General features: G+C 37.2%; 2 protein-coding genes across 3 annotated transcripts; one reads left to right on the top strand and one right to left on the bottom strand.

Moving 5' to 3' along the window:
* The first annotated feature begins 5,193 nt into the window (after nucleotides 1-5,193).
* Nucleotides 5,194-15,094, top strand: LOC122069298 (L10-interacting MYB domain-containing protein-like). Of its 2 annotated transcripts, none has more exons than XM_042633289.1 (3): nucleotides 5,194-5,393; nucleotides 13,392-13,721; nucleotides 14,260-15,094. In XM_042633289.1, exons 1-3 carry the CDS (start codon nucleotides 5,295-5,297, stop codon nucleotides 14,836-14,838), a joined length of 1,008 nt encoding a protein of 335 aa, XP_042489223.1. In that variant the 5' UTR covers nucleotides 5,194-5,294; the 3' UTR covers nucleotides 14,839-15,094. The 2 variants fall into 2 exon arrangements, with proteins under 2 accessions (XP_042489223.1, XP_042489224.1); XM_042633290.1 differs by having other exon boundaries at nucleotides 5,250-5,393; nucleotides 13,396-13,721.
* A 2,962-nt stretch (nucleotides 15,095-18,056) lies between these two features.
* On the bottom strand, nucleotides 18,057-18,577 carry LOC122069293 (class I heat shock protein-like). Its single transcript, XM_042633285.1, has one exon. It carries the CDS (start codon nucleotides 18,524-18,526, stop codon nucleotides 18,116-18,118), a length of 411 nt encoding a protein of 136 aa, XP_042489219.1. The 5' UTR covers nucleotides 18,527-18,577; the 3' UTR covers nucleotides 18,057-18,115.
* Between the last annotated feature and the right edge of the window lie 415 nt (nucleotides 18,578-18,992).

The raw sequence follows: 18,992 nt of genomic DNA on the forward strand, positions 1-18,992 counted from the left end.
AGTAGGAGATTAATTACTTCAGTTGTTTCAGAAATTGTAAAAAGAGCAATCCATTGCATGGGGCTCGTGCTACTGTAGGGTCTGGGAGGGGCAAGTGTACAAAGCTTTACCCTTTGTTTCATATCTTGTTTCAGAAATTTTTATGAACAATAACTTTATACTCAAGTATTATATCATGTTCTAGCTACTATGTAATGATGTTAATATTAAAAAATGAAACGAAATTTCTATTACAAAGTTTTACTTCTCTAGCATAGTACTGAAATATTTTCTCTTGACTAGGTTGCACCTTTAAGGGTAAAATTTTAGTTTTCTATTTTTCACCCTAAAATTGCAAGGACATGAGTGAGTGTAAAAGTGTATGTAGAGGTCAATAAGTTGGAGAATTATGAATTCAAAAGGGAGGCAGCTTTGAGAGATTCTTCAAATCTGAAACAGCTTTTGAGGATTATAAAGTCCTTGAAACCAAGGAGGGAGTCCTTGTATCTACCCTAATGGACAACCCGTACGGTACCTCTAGGTATCATAGCAATACCATAATAGGATGGCAATGTAGTAGTTAAGTAGGAAACAGAAGGGTATGTTTGTGCTGTCCCATTCCATTAGACCAACATGTAAATGATTGTTGGGGGCCTGTGTCGTTTCTCTTGGAATTTCAACTTTCAAGGATGCACATGGATTGCTGTTATAACTTAACTCCCTCAGAAATGCACCCCACCTGAACTCAGATTCTTTGGTAAGTAATAACTGAGAAGGAAAAGTGAAAAAAAAAACAGACAAACAAAGGCCAAAGCTCTTTAACCATTTCTTACAAGGCTCATCTGCTTCCTTATAATGGCAACTGCTCGGTTAAGGATTTCTCCCACTCCTCTTTCATCAACCCTGTCACCCTATAAAGAAGCTCCACCTTTTTTCCTTTTAGCCTAGAAAGTAAACCTTCCCTTCTTTAAGATATAATTCTTTATTTCTTTAATTAATGAGATTCTTTAAGATATAGTTAATACAAAGAGATCAAGAGTAGATGGGAGACTGGTAAGGGAGATTGGGCACTGTAACAGCAAATTCTCACTACCCATTATAAGATAATTCTATGTTTCTTGTTATATTCTGTGAGTTTCTGAACTTATAGGAACCTTTTCAAGCCTCTTTTGAAGGTGGCTGAGTCCAATTTAAATATTCAATAACCGAATGATAAGTATTTTTCTTTAGACTATGTTTGTAAGACAAGAAATAGATAGAAAAGAAAAGAAAAGAAAAACATAATAAGACGAGGGAAAAGTTTTCTTTAACTCGTGGAGTAGGGTTTACTCACTATCTTAGGGTCTTACTTCTCCCACCCCAACAGTACGGAGTCGAAAATGCCTTTAGTGTCCAGTCCAAGCACCTTGGAGTCCCACGGTGAAGGAAAGCTCCTTCGCCTTAAAATGAGCTTGATAAAATAATAGAAATGATGAGTTTATGTGTCTTATGTCTTTTCTATACCTTATTTAAAAAAAAAAAAAAAAAAAAAAATCATAATTTTCTTTTCTTGCACTTCAATTAAACATAGCCTAGCAGTGGCTACTAGAAAACCCATATTTTGATGATATGTAATCAAGAGCAAAAGAAAATTTTCACAAATTAAAGAAGAGAAGCTATTGCAACTGTACATTTGTAGCTTATTATATATAAGCAAGCTGGTTTACTAAATGCAATAGATAGAGTACTCCTAGTGGTACCAGATATATTCGAACCAGCTAGGAGGTCTAAACTGATAAAGTGGCCACAATCCTGGCTTGACCAACCCAACCCAGCTCCACTGACACCAAACCAACTGGGTTAATGATCTGGTTGATCTATTTGATCCATCAGGTAGGGTTCACCGGTTGGGCCAGTTCAGTTCTATAACAGTGAAGATGAAGAAAACTTGAAATGTAGATAGATAATAGAAGAGTGAAAAGTGTAAAATATACCAACCTTACCATCTAGTGGACCACACTGAGATATCCCCAGAAGTTGAAAATAACAGTAGGGGCAGATAGCCAGCTAAGAATGCACAATTGGGCTACAATGAATGATTTTATGTACCAGCAGAGGCAGCTGGTCAGCAGGAGACTCTGCTTTGGTCCCCTACCTTACCCTGAAAAAGATGCAAACCTAGCTTCTCTCCTTATCAAACAACTATGAATATATTTCAGTGTCCATGAATTTAAAGACCCAAAGTTCAGAACTGGGAATTGGGTGAAGGAGGCAAAAACACAATAAGGGATGGAGAGAGAGAGAGAGAGAGAGAGAGAGAGAGACGTATACACTAACGCCGAGGCACTTTGGCTGTTGTGATGTGGGCTGACAGGGTAGAGAGTAAAATCGACCAAGATTCGGAAGGTTAAGTTGGGCAGAGGCACACCAGAGGCAGAGAAGGGGAGAGGTGTGTGGTGGGGTCATATAAAGTAATGCGTGTGGCAGATGGTTTTGAGGTTAAGTCCTCATCGGTGCATGGGCTCTTGTTCCGAGTCACCCTATCAGTAATCATTGTCTATTCTCTCTTATCTTCATTGGCATCAACCATAATATCCTGAGCTTCCCAACCTTTTTGTGCAATGACCCATGTTTTTAAGTTTTACTGTCACATGGCCCTTCCTTCTTTGGGAAACCCTTATTTAGAAGGTGATCTAAGCAAGGTGACCTCTTTTAACTCGTTAATTTTGTTCTGGGAAAATGTTGGGCATACATAATGTGTGCCGCAAGCTAGTATTCATTTGTGTCTATCTTTCTCTATTTTCTTTTTGAAATGATTCTTGACCCTCTTGTATGATGCCTCGTTTCTGCCGTTTCCGTTGATGTCACTTGCAAGCTTACCACACTTGGGTGAGTGTGTCTACCTTTTTCTTGTTCGTTTTTTAATTTAAAAAATACTAATGATTTTATTTGTTGGTGTTTTGGTATCAACATATATATGAGGAATGTTTAACTAAGCCCACCGCTAAGGGTCCAATTGTCTTACATGGTGGGGCCCACCATATTCGTAATCACTATTTTATGAATGCAAAAAGGTTCTCTGACCTACGTGCTAGTGAGGGTACGTTAACACTCTCTTTCATGAAATGACCTTGTCGCCCTCTCATATGTGAAACCTTTCCATCGACCTAATTAGTGTGCTCCTTTATGTTGTTTGCTTAGAAGCCTCTCCCTTTATTAAATTTCAATATGACTGTGATGGAAGCCTAGAATGATGGATGCTAGTAACTTAGTCCTTTCTCCCCTTTTCACTTTTTTTTTTCTTTTTTCTTTCTCATTGATAGTAATTACAATGAAGGCATTTCTCTATCTCAGCTATATCATGTGTATTTATTTTAACAGTCAAGAAATATTGAAATTAGGTTTCAAAATATTCTTAAACATTAACATTTAGATTAGACAGGGAAAAAAAAATCCCAATAACCTGATATATTTTGTGTATATTCTTTAAAATAGGTCCTGTTCATGTATGGTGTTGGATATTTTAACATTGGATGTGTATTCATGAATCCTAATTTAATGGGATTAAATTAATTACCTACAATTTTATATTATGTGCTTGTTGAAATTGATCTTTTATTTGCAACTACCCATTCATATCATTCACAACTGTATAAATAATTAAGCACTATTCTAGGGTTGTCATGTTGTATATTTCTCCAATATGTATTGGTATGGGAATACAAATGTGGGTACTTTTCTCTATTGAACATTGATTCATAGAGATTCGTGAATAATTCACCATCAATTGTGTTAGACAACAAGAATTTATGGTAGTTTCTTTTTCTAAACTTGAGAGATTCTTATTATTACGTTTGTGTTTTGTGCGTCTGTGTTGAAAAGGGACAAAAAATTGAATTTTCAAGGTGAAGGGAAGAAGAAGAAGAAGAAACTGGTTAGAAATTTGTCTCAAAGTCTAAGAAGGATTGTGCATGTGTCTTTATAACTTGTTTTTAAACTCTTCTTCATCGATGCAATACTTATTATCCAAAGTTGTTTATTATTTGATTAAGCCCTTAATGATCATCAGAGTATCTACTTGCTTATGATCTACAAACATGGTTAAAAAATTCACAGTATTCTTCTTCTTCCTACAGAGAGAAAAGGAGAGAGGTGGTTAAGAAAGTCAAATAGCTAGTTTATTTAGGACTGTTTATTCATATAAAAATTTAATTAATCAGATATTTAGGAATTCAAATTATTTTTTCATATCTACGTGTTATTCATATATGAATTTGGACATTACTTACTCTGATTATAATTAAAGAGTGCAAATTTTTTTTAATTATTTACTTTACTTGATAATATGCGTATTTATTTACATTTTCATTCATCAAAAAATAAAATTTACTTACATTTTCATGAGATAAACATATATATTATTTTATGTTATCCTAAACAATAAATATTTATGTAAATAAATTTTCCAAAATAAATTGCATTTGAATATAGATATTTGAATGTATGGTAAATTTGAAGGTTGATTACGTGAATAAAATATTCATTAAATATCAAATTGGCTTGACATATTGAGAAGATGACTCAGTTTGCTCCTTCATTTTCTTCTTTAGTTCCATTTTATTATCATTGGTTGGTAGGCATCTAAGATCTCATAATACAATTAGAGAAAAATGTGGTGACTAATTCAATGTTGGCATTCGGGATGTGTCAATCGGATGGTTTGGACTATTTGAAATAGTTTAACCAAAACATGAACCAATAAAGATGCATCGGTTTACTATTGGTTTGGTCTCAATTTATCATGTAAATATATTAAAAATATGAAAAAGAAATAAGTTATTTTTTATGAATTTTGGGTTGGTATTAATTTCTTATCGGGTTATATCAGATTCAATTCGATTTTTTAGCTCAATTCAATATCTTATCAGTTTCAATATGGTTCAAAACATGATCCAATAAGCTCATATGATTTTAAATTCGATCCATTCGGGCCAGGTTTTGACACCCTTAGTTAGAATATTTAAAGCAATATCAAGTGCTAATGCTGCAAAGGAGATGTCAAACTAAAAGTTATAAGCCCAACCGAAAAAATATAAGTGGACCTGTTAGAGGGGGCCCAATTACTTTGTTCGGCCCATCAATACAAGGCCCACTAGTGTAAGTTGTTGACCTCAGTCTCGGTCTTAGCGAATTTTTGGCGAACAACGATACGCTCTAATTGTCGTATATGATAAAAGACGATTCCCGCTCTTCCGGAAGCTGCTCTTTACCTTCCCTCTTGAATTTGAGCTCTGTAATCTAGGGTTTCAACTGAAATTAGGGTTTCAAATCCCACCATGGAAGCACAGAGACATCATAAAGCTCCACCTGAAAGTGAAAGAGAGAGTGGTGGATCGAGCTATTCGGATTCCTTGGGTTCATCCTCTGAAGAAGAGGTAGATATTCTTCCCCTTCATTTTTTCCCTCTCAATGAAATTGAAATAGCTCGGCACAATCTGTGTTTCTTTATATTATTTCTTGTTTGGAAGCTTTTTAAGGCATTTCTGTTGAATATGATGCGTAATTTTCTGAGTCCTCTTAGGGTTTTGTTAGCATTGCATAATGTAGGAAAATTACAGGCATGGATGGGGACTTAGTGGAGAATAAGTATGGCTGTAGATATTGGAGAGTTTTAGTTTCAATTGCTTGCTGCAATGGTTACAATATGAAGAAATGAAAATATAATCTGCGATATATCTTAACTATTCTCTGAAAGATTTCATATCCCCTCAATTTGGGAAAGCTCTTCTTTTTGAACAAATTTTTACTCGCAAGTTCCAATTGAAAACATTTCTAAATCGGCTCAAACAATTTAGGGGAAAGCTGATTCCTTGCCAAAGGATTTTGAATAAAACCAAACCCATTAGCAGTAACGGAGGTCGGTAGACTTACCTCCCCATTGGGTCTGAGTAGTTCAACCATGTTTCATCCAACTTGTGTCACTGCTATTCCTATCAATGATGACTGAATTGGATTTCTGATCTTCTGGGTAGTCTTAACAAATCCTAAAATCCGGTAACCTCCTTATCTCCTTATGCTGATGTGGTGAGTTGGGCCACATTAGCCAACATCTTCCCACTTGACCCATATTGACATCAACAACAACAACAACAGCAGCAACAACAAAGCCTTATCCCAACTTAATGTGGTTGGCTACATGGATCTAAGCAAGGACATAGCAAAGGAAAAGTAAAAGTGAAAGGAAACAGATCAAAAAACTAGTAATGAAGTAGAACATAGATGGGGTTCGCTACATGGATCCTAGCCCTCCAATCCGCTTTATTTGAGGTTATAGTTGAGACAAGGCCCAATTTGTGCATGTCTTTCCTCACTACATCTCCTATGATCATTTTTGGCCTGTCCCTTGCTCTTTTAGATCATTCTATCTGGATCAAATCACTACTCCTTACCAGTGCATCCAAAGGTCTTTGTTGCACTCGGCCATACCACTTCAAACGAATTTCTCGAATCTTATCATGGATTGGGGCAACTCCCAAATCCACTCTAATACATTCATTCCTTACTTTATCCTTATAGTTTTCCCACATATCTATCTTAACATCCTAATCTCCACTACACATAGCTTATGCTTATCTATATGCCGCTTTTTAACTTCCGAACATTCGTCCTTGTACATCATAGCCAAGCGTATGATTTCCTTTTAAAATTTTCCTTTAAGATTTACATGGATACATCGGTCACTCAAAACTTTAGACCAGCCTCTCCGCTTCGTTCATCCCACTTTAATTCTGTGATACATCATCTTCTATATTGCCTTTTCTATTTATGATTGATCCCAAATATTTAAAAGTCACTTTGTGGTCTCTCTCTCTCTCCCCCCCGCTTAATAGTCATCATGTTGTTACTTATCGTAGTGTGACTAAAGCTACAAATCACATACTCTGTCTTTGTTCTACTTATTTTAAAGCCTTTTGATTCAAAGTTGATATCTCCACCACTCTAGTTTAGCATTGAGCCTTGTTTTTGTCTCATCCAATAAAACAATATCGTTATCGAAGGGCATATACTATGGAACCTGATGCCGAACCGGATTCCAATAGACTGAAATCGGATCGCTTAGGGTCCACTTAACACTCAATAAAACAAAGGCAACACCCATTAACAATTGTATTGAAATAAAGCTTCAACTAAATGGTAGAATTGTAATTAAGCTGAAGTTATAAAGGGGGTGGCAGAATTGTAAATAACCAGATTAGATAATGAGCTATTCGGGAGATGGGACCTAAAGGGAATTGACGATTATTGGATGGGGATAAATTAGGAAACACAATATGAGTTTAGGACATGAGAGAATTAGAGACAAGGAGAAGGGCATAACTGGAAATCATAATGCAAAAGAAATAAAGCAAACTCATGAATCTTTCTTCAATCCTGCGTCAGAACCAGAAAAGAGGGCAGCTTCGATACTTTGGATGGAGCTCTCTCACACCAGCATGGATAGACCATGGGCTTGGAAGGAAGAATCGCAGCTCACAGGTCTTGTGATTCCAGCTGAGGTTCAGCCAAAACAGGAATTGAAAAGATGGAGTTTCCTCTCTGATATCAGGACTGGCGGAGGGTTTCAGAACCAGATCTGAATCTGAGTTTGATTTCTCATAATAGAACCAAGTCTTGGATGTAATACTCCAGGTTTTTGATCGCCTGTAGGTAGGAAACCTTCGATCAAGGTCTTGGTCCAAGTAGTTCAAGAATGAAGGAGGTCGACCCACTTATTTGGGGCTGCAACCATCGCCCAGAAACAGACAAAGAGAGCAGGAAAACAGAGTGGAGAGTGGATTTCAGAGAGTTAGGGAGGGGGAAAACAGCCCACGGCAGCCATGGTTTTCATATCAATTCTCTATTCATCAAAACTTCAAATCTCAAAACTAAGTTCTTCTCTATTACATGACTAATATAAAGGAAAAATCAAATAATTAATGGAAACTACTTGAAAATGGAAACTAATCTAAAATTAGAAACTAACTAATACAAAAGAAATTGTTTCTAAATCCAAAGAGAATCAAATCAAAAGATTTTTTTTTTTCTCTTGAGTCCATCGTGCAACTGCATCAAAACCTCACCTTAAATGTTTTTGGTCAAAGAAGCCATGACAAGTGCAACCAGAGAAGGGCTTATAGTTGACCCCTAATGTAGCCGAATAGTAATTGGGAATTCACTACCTTGACCACTATCACGTAATCATATGTATCTTTAATTATATCCACGTATTTACTCAGCATCCTTCTCTTTTCTAGGATATGGCAGATTAACTCTCTAGGGACTTTGTCGTAGGCCTTTTCAAGGTCAATAAAGATCATATGGGGTCCTTCTTGGTAGTTCTAAGGGCTTTCATGAGTCTCCTAAGTTAAGTAGCTTATGTTGTAGATCTCCCTGGCATAAAACCAAATTGGTTATTTAAGATAGTAGATTCTTTTCTCAAGTGAGTTTCAATAACTTTCTCCCAAAGCTTCATAGTATGGCTTATAAGTTTTATTTCTCTATCGTTATTGCGGCCTTGAACATCCCCTTTATTTTTGTAGATCGGGACTATTGTGCTCCTCCACCTGTCTGGCATTTTCCTTGTACTCATAATCTTGTAAAAATGGTTGGTTAATAATAATACCCTACAGAATCCTACGCTCTTCCACACTTCTACTGAGACTTCGTTTAGGCCTAGGGTCTTATCTACTTTCATCTTTCTTAAGGCTTATATAACTTTAGCCACTCCAATCTTTCGTATATATCTATGGCGTGTGGTGTCCTAGTGAAAAATGCACTCTTCCAGGCTAATCCTACTCAAGTTATCTCCATGAAGTAGCTTGCAAAAATAATCACCCCATTCCTCATAATGTCTTCGTCATTTACTGGCACTCTACCACCCTCATCATTGATGCACCTGAAACTTGAAATCTTTGCACTTCATATCTCTCATTACAAAGGTCATCATATATCTTCACCATTGCTTCCCACAATCTTTCTAGCTTCGTTTCTAACAACATAATATATTTTTATCATATATCTTTTTAATCCTTTGCCAAGTTTAAAATCGATCTTTCTTAGAGATCGAGTCTATTTCCTCTCGCACTTTCGAAGAGATACTGAGAAAATATCTCATCTTGGGGTTGTGATCCCTCTCGCCCTTATCACAGTAGAGCCGGTTTCTTCTTTATCTTTTCAAATTCCTCTTCCTGAGGTTGTCAGGGGTTATGCCATCAGTTCTATGGACAACATGAAGGGATGGGGAAAACATGACGTTTGGATTCGCCACCTAAGATTAAGGGCCTAGAACCTTATTGGTGAGCCCAATTCCGATTGAGGGATCGAGCTCGGGTGAGGGGACTTAATATCGGTGAAGGTACCAAATCCCCAAGGTTGACTTCATATTTGGTCTGTTCCAGAGATTTGGGTTCGTGTCAGGTCACGAGAGTGGGAAGGTGTTAGGCACCCACCTCACTCGGAAAAACTGGTCTTTCTACCAGATGCTTGATTTCGAATTTCTCCCACAAGAAATTTGTGTAACCCTATGCCAACATGCTTGCTATGTGTATTGGAGTGATATTATGATAAGAGTAGATATGGTGCAACAATAATAGAGAAAAATAGCAATTATTTCTAATTTATAGAAAAACGGGTAGCATAACGGTTGTACGAGGCTATATCACATGCAAAGATGGACAATGTAACGATTGTACGAGGCAATAATAAGAAAGTAATCCTAAAAGTAACACATAGAATGATAGTTATGTTTATACACTTGCCACATGCAATAATGAGAGCAAACCCTAATAGTATCACATGCAATAATGGAAAGACATCTATACCCCCCCACATGAAATAACAAGAAATTAACCTTAATTTACCCACATGGAATGGTGGAAATGACATTTAAACCCCCACATGTGATAACAGAGGTTATCCCTAATTTTAAGAAAATTTGGGCAGCACAATGGCAAGAAAACGATATTTCACATGCTGATGCGGACAACGTAACAGCTTTGGGAGCTGTTTCACATACTAATCCGGACAACATAATGGCTATACTAGGCTACTTTGTACACTAAGTAATGGAAATAATGAACTAAATGCAAGGTAGGGGATCAAAAATTACCTACACTTGTCTTACAAGTGAATAGAGAATCCCTTAACTTAAGGGCAAAGACGTCGCTTTCTTCTCGCACTTATAGAGAAAACGTGCTCCCGGCAAAGATTCGGCATTTTCGAGGGTTTCCCACCACTATTCTAGGCTTTTTAAAGTTCCTAAGCTTTTTTGGGATTTTTCTAGGATTTGTTTTTGGAAAAATCAGGGGTTTAGTGGTATTTCGGCAGAATCTGCGGGTTTCTACTGACTTCTAGGGACTTGGGCAAAACTTTGGGGCATTTTGGAAATTTCTTAAAAAGAGGGATTTCGGATTTTCCAGAGATTTTTTTCTATTTTTTTTCTCATGTTTCCTCTCCAAATGAACCCATTTATGGAAAATCCAACATAAGTAGCAAAATTGTAAATAAGTGGGGCCCCAAGCAGTGGCAGATCGGCCAAGGGTTGGGTAGATCTTCCTAAGGCCTGGGGCTGATTGGCCAAGGGCTTGGGCGGGTGGGCCAATAAGAGGGGTGGCTGTAGCCATCACCCAGTGCAAATTTGCATAGACTTTTAGGGTTTTGAACTTCTGGGAGAATTCTGGGGGCTACGGACATCGACATTTTACGCACGAGATATCGATGGAATTATCTCGACAAGTACTATCCAATAATGTAGGTTTTGAGCTCTCTTATGGCTCAGGAATTCACGGGATTGAGGAAACAAAGAATTTGCTTTGCAGGGATTCCTGGGAATATTGGCAACCACCTCCAGTCAACCCCATACGATTGTCTATCACTCTAGTGACAAAAAAGTCAATTATTTAACGTGCAATCATTCAGTATCCAAATTTTAGGGTTTGGGTTGACTTGGAAAGGGTGTTAGGGTTTCTAAGGTTTTGGCGGGAAAATCGTATCCTCCTTGAGAGCAAGTGTACTTACTTCACCTTCACCCATATATCATCATTGGCAAGGGGGACAAAATTAAGTGTACACTATAGGGCATCTCCTTTTAATCTCCACCATCTTAACTTAGGGCAGGTAGGCTTCCCTATCTTACATGTTTGTGATTGAGTCGTATATCCTAGACCACCAATCTATGTTGAGAGGTTACGCTCTCTCCAAGTATAACATTACAATCCTTACAAAACAATCTATCGAACCTTCTAGTTAGGAAGAAATCTATTTGGCTGTTATGCAGTCCGCTTTTGTAAGTAACAAGATGTTCATCTCTCTTTCAAAGAAAGTGTTAACAATGGTGTAGATCATCGGCTACCGCAAAGTGTAAAACTGAAGTTCCCTACACGTTCCTCTCCCCAACATTAAATCCTCCATGTACATTTTTATAACCTCACCGATCTTTCCCAATATGTCCATTTAGGTCACCCCTTATGAATCTATGATTATCTTTTTTGTCCTGTCCAAAGCCTTGTAGTAATCTATCCTTGTCTTCCCAAAATTGTAACTTACTAGCTTCATCCAACCCTACATGGGGTGTAGGCGCTAATTATATTAACGACTTCTTTCTCCAACACCATCTTGATGGATATAATCCTATCTCCCACTCTATTCACATCCACAATGTCATTCTTTAGATCTATGCCCACTCCTATGCCCACTCCTCCTCTATGACTTTGATCTCCTGAATACCGAAGTTTGAAGTCATCTAAAGCCTTAGCTTTTTTCCCCTTCCATCTAGTCTCTTGTAATTCATGGTTTAAAGTATCTCCGATACATATCTTAAATTTAGCCGATCGATACGGCGACCGATATCGATACTTTAATCCTTGATCTTTAGCATATCTTAGCGTATCTCCGATACGTATCTGAAATTTAGCCCACCGATACGACGACCAATACCGATACTTTAATCCTAGTTGTATGCATGCAATATGAATCCTTCTTGTTAAGGATCCAATGTTCCACGTTGCAAGTCTAACCCTACGCTTGTTCACCCATATTGCCATATGCCAAGAAAATGTTATGAGTTGCAAACTTGAGTACGGCCATATCATTACATCCAAGATTCAAAGCTTATGGATTATTCAATGTTCAAATTGAAAATTCTAACCCATGAATCATGGTGGCTTTAAATTGAAAATACTCTTCCAGGATATTGTTCCTCCTATAAATAAAATATATAATCTGGACTAGATCTTCTTGGAGACTACCTAGCATTATCAAAATTTGAATATACAGTTAACATGTGATCCTTGGTGCCCTGAATTTATCTTTGCATTTTCTTCGCTGCTTTCCAATGTAGCATTCTAGGATGTTCTGGAATCTCCCTCAAACTCTCATTGTGAAGGCGACTTAGGCCTTGTGCAAACTTGTGCATACATTATACTACCTAATGTAGACACACATTTGAGATATTTTGTATTTCTTGATCCTCAAAGATATGAACATTGTTTTAGACCAAGTCTGTAGCTCTTAACAATTGTTGCTACACTTGATGAACAATGCTTTATTGTGAACCGTTTCAATATTTTCTTGATATATAATCTTTGGGGCAACCCTTATGTTTTGTTGGATTTGTCACAATGAAAATCTCCATGCTAAAAACATAGAAGGCTTCATTGATATCTTTCATATCAAAATTATTTGTTAGGAACTATTTCACTTCATATAACAACCCTAGATCATTGCTAGTTAAGAGAATGCCATCCATAGACAATACCAAAATGATGAAACATCTTCCTTTGGTCTTAATGTAGATACCTTGATCAACATCATTAACCGTGGTGTCTAACTTTAAGTACCACCACCAAGAAATCTGTTTCAATCCATATATGTATCTCTTAAGTTTACAGGACAAATTATCTCTTTTATCTAATGAAAAAACATCTGGTTGATCCATGTATACTTTCTCCATAAGGTTACCATTTAAAAATGCAGTTTGACATCCATTGAATGCAGTTCAAATTCAAAATCAGCTACAAGTGCATAGCGATTATAAAAGAATCTTTTCTTGAAACTGTTGGAAAAGTTTCCTTATAATCAATATCCTATTTTTCATTAAACCCCTTTCGCTATGAGTCGGCATTGTTTTTATCCATGTGACTATGTGGGTCTCCTTTGGTTTTGAAAACCTATTTACACCCCATTGTGGAGGGCTCCCTTTGGCAACTCAATTAGTTTCTATACTTGGTTGTTTGCAATTAATTCGATTACATCCTTTATGGCATTAAGCCACAAAATGGAATCTTGATTTTCAGTGCGAAGATCTTAGACTGGGTTAGACTAACTTATATTTTATTAAGAGCATCCGAGAATCTCTGTAATTGGGAGATGGTGTTTTTCTTTTGCTTTCTTTTTAGACAGGCAGGCCAAGCCAATTGATCAATGAACCACATGCCAGATGGACAGCAGCCTATGATATTGCACTTGCAAATGCCATGGTACAGCAAGTTCTCCAAGGAAAGACAACAAAGAATGGTTTTAGCAAAAAAGCTTGGGCTGTAATACGGACAGATTTTAACAGAAAGACAGGTTGTTATTACACACAGCAGCAAATTCGAAACCGCAAGGGAGTTTTGAAAATGCAATATAAAAATGTGAAGCAGTTGTTGGGGCATCCTGGGTTTAAGTGGGATGAAACCCGACATATGGTCATAGCTGAGGATGATGTGTGGGATGACTACCTGAAGGTAACTTAGTTAAATGTGAGTCTTTTCTTTCTCTCTTACTTCTTATTTTTAATTATTGTATTTGGGATTTTCTTATTGACACACCTTAAGGGGTCAAATTTGTAACCTTACTTTTTTACCCCGTTAGTATAACAAACTTCTTTCATTTAGGGTAGAATCCTGTCATTTCACATGTGTACTTCAAAAGTGTACGAGACGATGACATAGTGGAAAGTACACATTCAAATTATTTTGAAAACCTTTTTTTACCCCCAACTTAAAATAACCTTTGGGAATAAGACATTTGGCAATAAAAAAGAATGCGAGTCTTTTCTGTGGCTCTTCTTATTTTTAATTGTTACATATGGAATTTTCTTATTGACACCCCTTAAGGTGTCATAATTTGTAATCTTACTTTTTTGCCCCCTTAGTATAACAAACTTCTACTTTTTGCCCCCCTCAAGGTATCATGTGTGGTTGGATAGCTGATAATTTGTTCAAGTCATTATTGTTTCAAATATTTGTCAATAGAATACTATCTGATGGAGTTTTGTATCAGGCAAACCCAGAAGCTGAGAAATTCAAAACTCTGCGCTTTCCTGCGTATGATCAGCTCAGCATCATATCTGGAGATGTTGGTGCTAAGCTTAGATTAGCCAAGTCATCTCAACATCCATCTTTGGAAGCCAGTACTCCTGATGACACACAGCAATCTGCTCAAGAACAAGCTGATACTAATGAACCTGTGGGCCCACTGCTGGCAGTGCAAGACAAGGACTCTGCTTATTTAGCTAGCAATGCAGATATCATTCAAAGATGTAATAAACGTCAGTCAATGACACCATCTGGTTTAAGCCACCGGAGGAGGAAGGAATCCAACTCCAATGATTTAGCAGAAGCATTTTTTGAATGTGCTGATGCTTTAAGATGTAAGACACATGCTTCAGCACCATCTGGTGATCCGTATGCCATGAGCAAGTGCGTCACAGAATTAGAGTCAATCAAAGGCATAACTGATGAGGATGTTTTTGGAGCAATTGACGTGTTTAGGGACCCACTCCTAAGAGAAGCATTTATGACAATGCAACCACAGCGGCGCTTGAGATGGATAAGAACTCGATTAAACATGGTACCATAAGATTCTTGAGTGCCTTCACTGGTAGGTTGTTTGGTTTTTTTTTTTTCCCCCCCTCAACTCTACTTGTTTCTTTCATGCTTGCTTACCCCACTGCTGGGTCATTTATATCATTTTGTAGCTTAAGATTTGATCAGATGTACATGTAGATTTTAATTTTAGTAATGATGCCATGGTGGACACTTGGCAATATTTAATCTGGGGAAAATCTTATTTTATATATTTAATGTGGTTCTATCGTTGCAACTTTGAAGTTGAAGTGGATGCCTTTTAGAGGGAATGCGCCCTGGAAGCTATAGTTTGCATTTCTTGATGTTTATGTATTCTGATATCTGTCTGTGTGTTCTTCTGAAGGCATTTTAAGAAGCATATTAACCTTCCAAGTATGCATTTCTGATTTTATTGCGCTTAATTGTTCTGCTCATATCCTGGCTAGATGGGTTGTATTAGTAGATGCTGTAATGGATAATGGTCCAAATACACCATTGACATGTCTTTTTTCTGCTTACAATCGTCCCAATTCTCAGGTTGTACTGGTAAAAGAGTGTTTTCTTGTATATGAAGGTTCAAGAAAGTGTCTAGCCAAAGAGCCGACTGAAGAGGAAGGGGGGATAAAAAAAAGAATGAATGTCTTCCTTAGCAAGGGAGTAGTCATTTAAAGATCAGTTGATGTGCCATCCCGCTGAGAGAGGGGCTCCCTCCGATGAGAAGTCAAAGTATGAGTAATTCTAATACTGGAGTACTGCAGTACTACCTACTTCGAAGCCTACTTTCAATCAAGGAGAATTGAGAAACTTTCCCATTGCCAATTCCCAGGGTTTCTTCTCACATTAGCCTCCCTAGTGAGGCTCAGGTGCTGCCAAGCCACAGAGAACTCTTGAGTGAAGAATTTAGCTCATTCAAGTCAAGTGAATGAGAAAGCTTAACCTGCTGTCCATTATACTCCTAAGCATATTGGCACAGCCATTCAACTCTATGCTTCCGAAATGTGTCTACCCCCTTCCTCAAATAGGGATACGACCCTTAGACCCTAAATCCAAACCTTTTTGCCCTTCAACCAAGTTTCACAACCCAAGGTAGAATGCTTTGTTGTTGGTGTCAGAGAAGCAAGAGTGAAGGGACACATAGCTGAATGGCAAATACCCTCCTTGGATGGAATTTTCTAACCTACCCCTGAGATTCTATTTCCCTCTGATAGCATGGAACTTGATTGCTACTGGGGTTCATTCAATTTTACTTTACCAAATTCTTTAACCGTCTGAATTTCTAGAGGTGGATTTATATTTTATATTTTGGGAATGGATATGGTGTATGGTGGTGGGTGCTATTGCAGGTGTTTTCCATCCATCTCCGTCAACACGAGACCTGAAAGGAGAAAGACTAGTAGACAAAAGAGAGGGCCGGAGTTTTGTTCCGACGAGAACTCTCCAATGCTTAAATCACCATGGTTGCAACTAATGTGAGTTCTAGGCCAAGCGAGAGCAGAAAATTAGAGAGAGACACAGAGAGAGTATATCTATTACTCGAGGCCTGTATTCTTACATTTACTAACAGAGAGAAGTAGTAGTAGGAATTGCGTGCTACCAGCGGTATTCCTTGGATAGTTACTAAAGGAATAATATCTTAACTGTCGGTCGGATTATGACATTCTTCTCGTATATGCTTTTTGTGAGAGACCCTTTACATGTGGCGTAGTCTAATTGGACAGGGTTATGATGGGAGGATTACGGTCTTTCTTCCTGATTTACTGCCTGGATGCAAACCCTTGTTAGATGGATGTTTATACATATAGCAGGCGAGTACTAGATCTGGCACGTGCTAGATCATGTGGGTTGAAATTACATGGATAGGTAGACCCCGAGGATCACTACAAATATTTTAAATTTCAGTCCAATGAGAGTTGACTACATAGAAAAACTCAATCAAATTTGGAGAGGTTGTTGACCTAAGGCCCAAGAGTGTCAAATTAACGAAGATTCGAACCATATCGGAAAGAGACTTAAGAAACAATGTTCCTAATTTTATTTTGGGAGAGAGAAAGCTACGTGGTCGTGTAGCCTTTATGATATCATAGGAGCCAATGGAAACACATGTCCCGGCATCGAACATGTGGGGGTAGGGTGTTCATTTTACCTCCTCTGTGTCGATAGCGTCTTTTCTCCTTTTATTTTTAATTAAAGTTGTTTGCTTCCATTAAAAAAAAGTAAAAGAAAAAAAAATTAGTGAAGATCAAACCAAACCGGACATAACTTACGATTTTGCTTCAATTATGAATTTTTATGGAATTTTTTGTTCGATTTTGATCTAAACTAATCGGACCAATAGATCAACCAAATTGAGAAGAGAGTGGCTCTTGGCTACCTATTGGAGGTTCGACCAACCACCACCGGTTAATTTCGCTTGAGGCCACCTCTTATTCTACCATTATTATAAGAGAATGAGTTTGAGACAAAGATAGATCAAGGCAGCTAAAAGGGAAAAAGAATATGGTACAAATCATTTGACACCTCAAAAGTGTAAAGAAGAAAATTTCATTTTTTCATAAGAGGCAAAGGATATTAATAGGTAGCCTCTTGTTTGTACCTGTAGTTTTGTAAACCTAAACCTGATTTTGGGTATTTTTGTTAACTAAAACTTTGGGTGGGTAGTTTTGTAAACTTAAACCTAATTTGGGATATTTTTGTTAATCAAAACTTTTTGTGGGTAATTTTGTAAAGGGAAACCCAAAAATGGGTAATCATGTGATTTTTCCTTTTTTTTTTTTTGGTAGAAATAAACTTATTTTTCAAACATGACGAGTTCATAGCTACTAGGATACATGATTGTGTCAACCACGGAATAAAATTGGGCTAAATTATCATGCCTACTTGTTTGTCCATGTGGTCTCAAATTTTTTATGTTCATTCTTGCTTTTTGAAACGGCAATGATTATTTTTTTTTTTTTGGGTAGAAAGAAAATTATTTGTTGAAACATGACGGGTTTGCACCTGTTAGGATGCATGATTTTATCAACAACAGAGTAAAATTGAATTAAATTATCATACACTTTACTGACAAGATCTTCTTAGCTAGGAAATCTATAATTTTATTCAATTCCCAAGAACAAACTGAAACTGACTGGTGACATTTTTACTAAAGACGTCTCATAGCTGGTTATTTAATTCTCAGATTGAGTATCTTCTTTTCTTCAAATTATAAAAACAAGATTAGAAATCTGTATATATGAAAATATAATCTTGATCTTAATTTCCCGCCAACATGATATACATATACATAGAAATTAACCTGAAATATCAACTAATCTTGGAGAAGTCTTTTTCCAATCCACCTTAGGCACAGTCACTGTGAAAATTCCATTCTCCATACTGATAGTTTGATCAACACTTGCATTTTCCGGCAGTCGAAATGATCGAAGGAATTTTCCACTGCTTCTCTTCACACGATGCCAATTTTCATTCTTCTCTTTGAATTCCTTCTTCCTTTCCCCACTTATCTTAAGAACTTTCCCTTCTGCAATTTCAACTTTCACCTCTTCCTTCTTCAACCCCGGTGTTTCGACAATGAAGATGAATGCATCAGAACTTTCCTTCCAATCAATGCGAGCATTAGAAAAAACCGTTGTTTCAAGATCATCTAATTCATCATTGATGGTGGTCTTCCAACCAAAGAAAGAGGTAGTAGTGAGAGACATTCTAGTTTACAGATTGTAGAGACAAAGGTAGTAGTGGTGTTATATATAGGAGATTGTTGATGGGTATTTATGGGAACAACTTTTGGAGGGAATAGATGTTGAGGTTACACATAGAAGGTGGAAGTAATAATCTCACATTGGAAGTAAATAACCCAACGTGAAGACTTATAGGTACTTGGGTACCCTGTCTTTAATGGCAAGCTTTAAGGATGAGTACTACCTAAATCCCTAACAGTAGGAAATTTGAATTGCGATGACCAATTATGGAATCTCTCGCCCTTTTTTTTTTTTTTTTTTTTGAAGGCTTTTTTTAGAAGAATCTTTCATTTTAACGGTTAGCTTTTGATGATGAGTTCTCCCCAAGCCCTTAACAAGCCATGTCAAAGCCAAGTTTTAGCAGGGCTAAGGTAAAATAGTGCCAAGGTTTTGGCAGCCAGAGCATGAGAACCAAATGTGATCTCGATAG

Source organism: Macadamia integrifolia, unplaced genomic scaffold (genome assembly GCF_013358625.1).
Source record: "Macadamia integrifolia cultivar HAES 741 unplaced genomic scaffold, SCU_Mint_v3 scaffold572, whole genome shotgun sequence".
Taxonomy (NCBI): Eukaryota; Viridiplantae; Streptophyta; class Magnoliopsida; order Proteales; family Proteaceae; genus Macadamia; species Macadamia integrifolia.